This window comes from Chlorocebus sabaeus, chromosome 16, assembly GCF_047675955.1.
Source record: "Chlorocebus sabaeus isolate Y175 chromosome 16, mChlSab1.0.hap1, whole genome shotgun sequence".
Lineage (NCBI taxonomy): Eukaryota > Metazoa > Chordata > Mammalia > Primates > Cercopithecidae > Chlorocebus > Chlorocebus sabaeus.
Genome location: NC_132919.1, coordinates 3,532,454 through 3,541,707, shown reverse-complemented (window position 1 = coordinate 3,541,707; position 9,254 = coordinate 3,532,454). Strand labels below are relative to the sequence as shown.

At 57.0% G+C, this 9,254-nt stretch overlaps 2 protein-coding genes across 2 annotated transcripts; one reads left to right on the top strand and one right to left on the bottom strand.

Annotated features, from left to right (window-relative positions):
- Positions 1 to 1,555: 1,555 nt before the first annotated feature.
- Positions 1,556 to 2,452, bottom strand: EMC6 (ER membrane protein complex subunit 6). Its single transcript, XM_008009877.2, has 2 exons — positions 2,322 to 2,452; positions 1,556 to 2,123 (listed from the first exon to the last, which is right to left on the bottom strand). The coding sequence occupies exon 2, from the start codon at positions 2,072 to 2,074 to the stop codon at positions 1,742 to 1,744; it is 333 nt and encodes a 110-aa protein (XP_008008068.1). The 5' UTR covers positions 2,075 to 2,123; positions 2,322 to 2,452; the 3' UTR covers positions 1,556 to 1,741.
- A 109-nt stretch (positions 2,453 to 2,561) lies between these two features.
- Positions 2,562 to 7,687, top strand: TAX1BP3 (Tax1 binding protein 3). Its single transcript, XM_008009876.3, has 4 exons — positions 2,562 to 2,733; positions 5,811 to 5,930; positions 6,323 to 6,400; positions 6,701 to 7,687. Exons 1-4 carry the CDS (start codon positions 2,695 to 2,697, stop codon positions 6,836 to 6,838), a joined length of 375 nt encoding a protein of 124 aa, XP_008008067.1. The 5' UTR covers positions 2,562 to 2,694; the 3' UTR covers positions 6,839 to 7,687.
- The last annotated feature ends 1,567 nt before the right edge of the window (positions 7,688 to 9,254 follow it).

The window sequence follows — 9,254 nt, the reverse complement described above, 5'->3', positions numbered from 1 at the left end:
CTCAGCCTCCCAAAGGGCTGGGATTACAGGTGCCCGGCCACAAATGCATTTTAAGATAACTCTCTTGACAAGAAAGGATCAGGGATTAACACATGGAGGTGTTTACACCCTAAACCAGCCCAAAATTCAGTTTAAATGTCCAAACAATTTTTTTTTTGAGATGGAATCTTGCTGTCACCCAGACTGGAGTGCAGTGGCACGATCTTGGCTCACTGCAACCTCCACCTTCCGGGCTCAAGTGATTCTCCTGCCTCAGCCTCCCAAGTAGCTGGGATTACAGGTGCCCACCGCCACGCCTAATTTTTGCATCTTATTTTTAGTAGGGATGGGGTTTCACCATGTTGGCCAGGCTTGTCTCGAACTCCTGACCTTGGGTGATCCGCCCGCCTCAGCTTCCCAAAGTGCTGGGATTATAGGCATGAGCCACTGTGCTGGCCTAAATGTCCAAACATTTAATCTTCTCTAGACATATTCTAAAAAATACAACTTGACTGGCCGGGCGCAGTGGCTCACGCCTGTAATCTCAGCACTTTGGGAGGCTGAGGCAGGTGGATCACGAGGTCAGGAGATCGAGACCATCCTGGCTAACACGGTGAAACCCCGTCTCTACTAAAAATACAAAACATTAGCTGGGCGTGGTGGCAGGTGCCTGTGTGTGTGAGTGTATGTGTGTATATATATACACACACACATAATCTTGACTTTTTCTTATGGAAAAGACTGTCACTAAATGAAACGGAACTAAAATGACACCATTTATACCTGGAAGTAGTGGTTAGTGGGAGGGAACGCTGGCCTGGGAAAGGTACACCCAGCCTATCAAGAGCAAATTAAGAGACCTGCGTTTGAATCCTGGCTCTGTCTCTTCCTAGCTGTATCTCCTCTGGCAGAAGTACTTAACCTCTCTGAGCCTCAGGTTCCTTACCAGGGAGCTAACAATAACATCTACCCTGTAAGGTTATTGCTAAAATTAAATGAGAGGATCGGTGTAAAAAGTAGAAGTCACAATGCCAGCATATAGGGAACTCTGTTTTTTTTTTTTCATGAGAGACGGACGGAGTCTCGCTCCATCACCCAGGCTGGAATGCAGTGGTGCAATCTTGGCTCACTGCAACCTTTGCCTCTAGGGTTCAAGCGATTCTCCTGCCTCGGCCTCTCCAGTACCTGCCATTGCTGGCGCGCGCCACCACACCCGGCTAATATTTGTATTTTTAGTAGACACGGAGTTTTGCCATGTTGGCCAGGCTGGTCTTGAACTCCCGACCTCAGGTTATCCGCCCACCTCCGCCTCCCAAAATGCTGGGATTACAGACATGAGCCACCGCGCCCGGCCCAGGGAGCTCTTAATACATATTAACTGTTACCGCTTCTTAGGATGTTAATAAGAAGTTATTTCCTTATGTAGGCCCTTAGGGTCCGTTTCTGGATGGCCTATGTGTAAACGCAAGGACTTAACAGAAAGCTCTGGCCCAGTCCCTGCTCTCCAGGAGTCAAATCTCGGCGATTGTGCATCAGTGGCAGACTAAGCTTTATGGCAGGAAAGAACTATACCAAGTGTCTCACGCTTCATTTAATCTGAAGAATATTACAGGCTCTCCGTCTTCAGATATAAATTATTTATAAGGTTACAGAACAAGCAGCGAATTCAACCACTTAAGAACTAAGGAAGTCTACACGGTGTTAATTGCTGGCCACAGTCCTCCCGATCTGGTTTTTAAAAAAAGTCCCACGGGCCCCCATTTCAGTAGACGTGCACCATGCCGTAGAGGAACGTCCAGAACAGGACGTAGGTGAAGAGGCCCCCGATGAGGCCTCCTGTAAAGAGAGGTCTCCGTGATTTGAAATATTTGTTCCACCTCCTTCCCGCCTTGAGAATGAGGAGCAGGGAGAGCAGGACGGAGGCGAGCAGGTAGAAGATGAAGCCGTAGAGGCCGGTGAGGCCGAGGATGCCGGCCGTGGCCCCCGACAGCGCTGACACCGAGGTCCGGCAATAATCCAGGACGGCGGCGTTGCCCCGCACGGCCGCCTCGCTGATGAACGGCGGCCCTTCCCGCTTGGCCACCACCGCGGCCATCGCACCCGCCGGGGCTCGGCCTCTCGCTTTCTCGCGGAACAACGCGGAGCTGCGGAGAAAACCAAGTTACAAGCAGCGCCCGGAGCTCGGTGAGTTGGGTTCACGCCGCCCCCTCCCCCTGGAGCTTCCGAGACCTGGCACCAATCCTGGGCCTCGGACCTTCCAAAAATGCCGAGGACATTGAGGGTCCGAGCCGGCCGGGAGGTGGTGGCGCGTCTGCGTTCCCCGGCCACGCTGGCCCAGTTACCTGGAACACGGCGTCGCACACAGTACTTAGCGTTCCCTCAGACGGGAAGGGGAAGAGACGCCTGCGGCGCCATCTTGCTCTGAAGGCTGCCGGGAGGTCCCGGGCTGCGCACGCGCCCAGATCCCGCCCCGCCCTCTGCGCCTGCGCCGTGGGCGCCCCGGACAGGCTCCACCCTCTGCCTGCTTTTCTGCGCACGCGCCGAGACTTCCGAAAGCGGAGTAGCGCTCCGGCGAGTGATTGGCTGGAGGTTTGTTAACTATTCATGAGGGGGCGGACCGAGCGGGGCGGCCTTTGTTAAGCAGCGAGGGCGCGGCCGCGGGCACTCTGCTGCCGGCTTCTCGGAGCGGCGCTGGGCGACCAGAGTGGGGTCGAGATGTCCTACATCCCGGGCCAGCCGGTCACCGCCGTGGTGGTGAGTGCGCCTGCGCCGGCTCCTCCTAGTCTTGGCCTGACCCCACCTCGCAGAGCGGGAAACGGACACCCCAAGCTGGTTGACAAGAGCATCGAACCCGGGGCTCCTGCGAACCGGCGGCAAGGGCTCGGGTCCCCGCTTTGCCGGAGCGGGCCGCCGTTCCCCCAGCCACGAAACAGGGACGGCCGGGACCCGAGAGCCTCCCGAGACCCTGGACTGAGCCCAGACTGCGCGCGCGGGGCGGGGAGGGCCACGGGGAAAGGCCCAGCTGCAGAAGCCTGGGAAAGCGCCCCCTTCCCGGGCCTCCGTGTCCCCAGCCGGGGAGCTGCGGGGGGCGGGCGCCGATCCCGACGTCCATGAGTCGCAGCCTCTGGAATGAGGAAATGCTTCCTCCGCTGCAGCTTGCGCCGCCGCCCGAAGGGAGATCTGGGGGCGGAGCTGTCCCGAGCCTGCCGTGGCAGCCCCTTCCCCCTTCCTGTCCAGCCTTGCTCCTCCGACCCACTCGCCGCCTGGTCCAGGGTGGACGCTCGTATAGCTGCGATGAGCGTTGCGTCTTGGAACTTTTCTTGGTTCTCCAGCCCTTAAGGCAGAAAAGTCCAGGCCTCCCTCCTGGCACTTGAGTCCTGAGTAGACCCTCTGGGGGCTAGCCTAGGTCCCTGGCCGCCCTCTGGCTTGTTTTAGGTGCTGGGTGGTATTAGACTAGGCAGAGGGAGGAAGGGAGGCTGGGATGTTAGACTCAGACGCCGGTGTCACGGTAGGACAGGGCGTGGAGAGCAACCCTATGACAGAGGTGGGGAGTCCCAGAAAGAAGTGCTCAGCCAGAGAAGACCTCAGGATAGACTCAGTCTCCTGCCTACCTCCCGACAGCGTTCAGAGGACGAGAAGAAATGCCTGCCCGGTGGGTAGTAGGTCAAGTCCCCGCCCTGGAGCCTTAGGGACTGGGTGTGTTATCTCAGATGGGTGTGCTGGAGAAGCTCAGCAATCAGGTGGGTGGAGGCAGAGAAGCCACTGATAAAGGTGACATGTGAGGCTGAGCTTAGAGTACCAGCTCAGGCCTGGGCCAGGAGGAAACATTGCTGGACCAGCTGACAGCCGTCCTAAGCTTCACCCTCTCTGCACCAGCCTGACTTTTTTTTTTTTTTTTTTGAGACAATCTTGCTCTGTCACCCAGGCTGGAGTACAGTGGCGTGATCTCGGCTCACTGCAACCTCCGCCTCCTGGGTTCAAGTGATTCTCCTGCCTCAGCCTCCCGAGTAGCTGGGATTACAGACGTGCACCAGCACGTCCACCTACTTTTTGTATGTTTAGTGGAGACGGGGTTTCACCATGTTGGCCAGGCTTGTCTTGAACTCCTGACCTCAGGTGATCCACCTGCCTCAGCCTCCCAAAGGGCTGGGATAACAGGTGTGAGGCACTGCGCCCGGCCCAGCCTGGCTTTTTTAGATCCCTAGCTGCCCCAGAGAGAGGGCACCAAGTTTACTCTTTAGCTAGAAGGGGGGCAGGGGCAGGGGCAGGTGAGGAGCCAGAGCAAGCCACCTTCTGCGTGACCTCACCCAGCAAATCAGTGATAGCCCTGTCTCCCAACCCAAGGGCCTGTAATCTTCTGACTATGCCGGCGAAGCAGGCCTGGAGGAGCTCAGTTTGGGGCATGAGGACCCAGGCGCAGTGGGTCTCACGCTTCCTGCCCCGCTCCCTCATGCCATAACTGGTCCCAGGGCCTTCCCCACAATTGCAGGCACATGCCTCCCAATTCTAGTAACACCAGGAACGTGCTTGAACATGGTGTGTATGGTCTGGCCTCTCCCTTGAGTCTTGGATTGGGGATGGGGTTGGGCAGGCTCACTCGCCAGTCCCCACCCTCTCTCGTGTAGAATTTTGAGAATGTTAAAGCCATTTAGGCCATTCCTCTGAACTCTGGCTCCATTGATCCATCTACCTTCTGGACATCTGCCCCACAGCTCCTGGCACTCCAACCCAACCTGTTCCTCCTCCTCCTGGGTCCTCATCTGAGTGATGTGTGTTCAGCCAGGCAAGGTGGCTGGGTGCTCCTCTTGACTCCTCTCCTCCATGAGTGGTCCCTAAGTCTGTAGATCTCCATTTTCAGGTAGCTCCATGTTCCCTAGCCTCTGCATCCTGCTTTTGTGAGATGTCCGTTCCTCTACTGATTACCTGAGTGGTCATTCTAGCAGCGAACCTGACCATGCCCTGCCCTACTCCCTTCCTGAGAACTCCAGTGGGTTCAGGATCAAGGTCAGGCTACCCATCACCCCCTCAAAGCCTGATGCAAATAATCCCCGCTTTGGGAAACTTCTTTAGGTCTAGTCTGGATTGTCGTCTTTTGCTTCTTTTCTCCTTCCTGTTAAAACTCGACCTTGGGAGTGATCTGGTCTGGCTCCCAGCATCTGCTTACTGCACAGTGCTTGGCAAGGGCTTTGACAGGAACTTGGCACAGTTGGGGACCATAACCCCAGAGCATGGTGGGAGCGTCCCAGAACCCTCTTGTTTCTGCACAAGAGAAGGGCCCAGGGCTTAGGGAGACACCCCTACTCCCCCTCAGGATGGGATGTGGCCCCAGCCTTACACTTTCAGCCGCATCTTGCCTCCCAGTTCTGTGTCCTGCACTGGACACTCCAGTCTCACGAACACGTATCCACAGCACCTTGAAGCCTGTGCTGTGCTCTGCTCCCCTTGGCTGGGAAGCCCTTCCTCTCCTTTCTATGCAAGTTTGGTCTCTGTTTTTCCAGAGCACCTCCTGTGAGATGGGCTTCCCACCCACAAAAGCTATAGCAGCTGGACTCTTGGGCCAGCAGGGGCTTTGACCACGTGTTGACCAAGACCGGTGCCTAAGACTAATAGGGGAAGTGGGCACAGGTTGAGGACAGAGGGCTGTGTGGGTGGATCAATGTGGCCAAGTTCTGATGCCAGCTCCTCAGCCTCCCAGGCTGGTAAGCAGCTGGATTCCTGCAGGGGCCTGGGCCCCACCCCCTTGGCATGGCTCTGAGGTTGCTGCTGGGGACACACACCAGCCTCATTCCCCAACCACCCACTTCCCTCAACTGGCTTTTTTTCTTTGCCAGCAAAGAGTTGAAATTCACAAGCTGCGTCAAGGTGAGAACTTAATCCTGGGTTTTAGCATTGGAGGTGGAATCGACCAGGATCCTTCCCAGAATCCCTTTTCCGAAGACAAGACGGACAAGGTGAGGGGGTTCTGGGGTCCTGGGACCGCTCCATGGGGCACAGGGGCCTGAGATGGTGGGTCTCTGTTTCCTGGGCCCCCATGGAAGGAGCAGACCTCATCTCTCAAACCATGTTCTCTAAGCAGGCATTGGAAGTGACCTAGTGAGAATCAGGATGGGTAGGGGTGAGGAAGGGCTGCCCAGACAAAGCCCAGGGGAGCACGGCCGGCGCACGGTGGGGCAGTGACACTCTGTCCCGGCTCTCTCAGAATAGTCCTCACTGACCGTGTGTGCTGGGACAGGCTGGGTGCGGGGACAGAGGGACGGCTGACAATGTGCCATGCTGGCTTCTGCTCTGTGGATAAGGGGCCAGTCCAGGACCACAGGGCTTGACTTGGGCTACCCCTTTCCAGGGTATTTATGTCACACGGGTGTCCGAAGGAGGCCCTGCTGAAATCGCTGGGCTGCAGATTGGAGACAAGATCATGCAGGTAACACGTGTCCCAAAGGAGGAAAAACAAGGTGTGGGCCAGCAGGTCTGAAGCACGTGGGGTTGGGGACCTGCCCCAGCCTCCCAGCTGGGCGGAACTCACCATAGCCAGTTGGGAACCCATGCTGGTATTGCCCCAGAGGACGCTGGCTTTCTCTCCTGTGTGTGTCTCAGCCACAGGGCTTGGCCTGGGATGTTAGGCTGGGGGCTTACTTGAATGACCCGAGCCTCCAAAGCCCTCTGCTTCCAGATCCCAGAGGGCGGGGAGCTGAGGTGGGCCTGTCTTCTCTCCCTGGGCCAGGTGAACGGCTGGGACATGACCATGGTCACACACGACCAGGCCCGGAAGCGGCTCACCAAGCGCTCGGAGGAGGTGGTACGCCTGCTGGTGACACGGCAGTCACTGCAGAAGGCCGTGCAGCAGTCCATGCTGTCCTAGCAGCTGCCACCGTCTGCAACTCCTGCCTGCCTCCTCTCTGTACAGGAACGCCACTTCCACGCTCTGTCCCCACCTGGCAGCTGCTGAGTGCTGGGCCCCCGCTCAGAAGGGCTGCAGCTGGTCCCAGAGGCCGGGCCTGGCCTTCCTTCTCTTCTCCCACCCCTGGCCTGGGGCCTCTGCGACCAGCTTTCTCCCCTGGACACCGAGGATTAGAAACAAGGGCCTGGAGCTGAGTGGTAGCCAGTCTGCTATGACCACAGGCTCAGGTCCGACCCTGCTGCCTGGCCACAGCTGTGGCTGGGCAAGTGGGAATCACCATCTCTTGGGAGCCAGCAAAGCTGGGAAATGCTAGAGAGGCCAGGCCTTTCCCGCTTTGCCCTGGCTGCAGGGTTTGGCTCTGCCACCGCCCCCCAGCCCTCGTGTGTCCACCCCGCAGTGCCTCTGCCCACTGGGGGACTGCACACACATCCTGCCAGAGGCACTATGAAGGTTTGCCCAGATAGAAGCCAGGTGGGCTCCCCGTTCACTCCCACTCTCCCGAGGGGTGCTGGCCTCCCCAGGGTTTGCCTTCTTACAGGATTTAGACGAGGTTCGAGGCTCACATTTCAGGGCAGCTCTCAGGATTGTCATTTTCCTCTTTGCCTGTGGGTTTAACTTTTGTATTTTTTTAATCACGTTTGATACGAAATGTTTTTATCGTACTCTTTGGAGGTGCCCATTCTACTTTTGAATTTAGCTTACTAACTCGCATCTGGAAGCTCAGCAAGTGCACAAGCCTTAATTTGGTGACCGTGGAAACCACTGCCGCCCCTCCCCGACGTGGTGTGCTCAATAAAGTGCTGGAATTCACAGGGGGCTTTGCTGAGGCATGGGCAGGGATGTCTCGGGGGTGGGATATGGGGGCCAGAGCTGTGGTTTTAATGATGGCCCCATCCCCCACTGTTCTGGGACAAAGCTTAACTACTCCCAGGCCCACCTGCCTGGAAAGCCTGGGGCTGGTGGAGCCGTAGCAGCCGCACTGCGCCTGACCAGAACCACATCTGTGGGAGCATCTGGGAGCACTGGGGTGGGACCCTGGGGTTCGTGTGCTTTCTTGGGTGTTATTGTGAAGCCCCTACTTGCTCCCACCTTCCTTTTTGCAGCCTAGCCTCAGCTCCCACCTGGGAAGGGCCATAGGGACACCCAGAGGTGCCTGCGAGAGACCCCCTGCCTATGACACTAAGGGCACTCCCTGTATCACAGCGAGGGATGCAACCCCCTACGTGGCTGGGGGCCGTGATCTGGCCAGATGGGGGTGAGCCAGAGAGCACCTGACCACCTGCATACCAGCTCGGGCAAGGTGTTAGCACTCCTGGACCTACCTAGCACTGCCAAATCAGATTTTAAAGAAAAGTCCATAATTTTTTTTTTTTTTTTGAGACGGAGTCTCGCTTTGTCGCCCAGGCTGGTGTGCAGTGGCACCATCTTGGCTCACTGCAAGCTCCGCCTCCTGGGTTCACGCTATTCTCCTGCCTCAGCCTCCCGAGTAGCTGGGACTACAGGCACGCACCACCACGCCTGGCTAATTTTTTTTGTATTTTTAGTAGAGACGGGGTTTCACCATGTTAGCCAGGATGGTCTCGATCTCCTGACCTCGTGATCCGCCCGTCTCGGCCTCCCAAAGTGCTGGGATTACAGGCTTGAGCCACCGCGCCCGGCCTTTTTTTTTTTTTGAGACAGAGTTTTGTTCTTGTTGCCCAGGCTGGTGTGCAATGGCACGATCTCGGCTCACTGCAACCTCCGCCTCCCGGGTTCAAGTGATTCTCCTGCCTCAGCCAATCAAGTAGCTGGGATTACAGGCGACTGCTACCATGCCCAGCTAATTTTTGTATTTTTAGTAGAGATGGTGTTTTGCAATGTTGGCCAGGCTGGTCTCGAACTCCTGACGTCAGGTGACCTACCTGCCTTGGCCTCCCAAAGTGCTGGGATTACGGGTGTGAGCCACCGTGCCCGGCCGGAAAAGTCAATCATTTGAAATCTCTCATTTTAAAGTATGGCACCCGGTAACACACTGATTGGGTGACACAAGTGAAACAGGTCTGTGGACCTGGTCAGGCCAAAGTCTCTGCTGTACAGAAACAAGACCCGACATTCTTTGATGTTTGTGACAACCACATAGAGGAAACGTCTGGAGAATAAGGCCCCCCGCCCCCACACCCAGTGCTGCGGTGCCCTTCAGAACCTCATCCACCCCCACTCACATCCAGATTGAGTGGCGTGCCCTGGTAATGGTCAAGACACGGAGCCCGGGAGAGTGACCTGTCCCTGGGCGGGCAGGCGCCTCACACTCCCCAAGAGGGCTTCCCAGTGAAGTGTGGGGTCAGCACACAGCCCCCTCGGGTCAGTGAACTTCACCACCTTACACGCTTCCTTACAC

Excerpts from the sequence above, each read along its gene's own strand:
- EMC6 (XM_008009877.2), bottom strand. The coding sequence starts at position 2,074 with ATGGCCGCGGTGGTGGCCAAGCGGGAAGGGCCGCCGTTCATCAGCGAG.
- TAX1BP3 (XM_008009876.3), top strand. The coding sequence starts at position 2,695 with ATGTCCTACATCCCGGGCCAGCCGGTCACCGCCGTGGTG. Across the intron at positions 2,734-5,810 it reads AGCCGGTCACCGCCGTGGTG|CAAAGAGTTGAAATTCACAA; the intron begins GTGAGTGCGCCT and ends TTTCTTTGCCAG. Across the intron at positions 5,931-6,322 it reads CCGAAGACAAGACGGACAAG|GGTATTTATGTCACACGGGT; the intron begins GTGAGGGGGTTC and ends ACCCCTTTCCAG.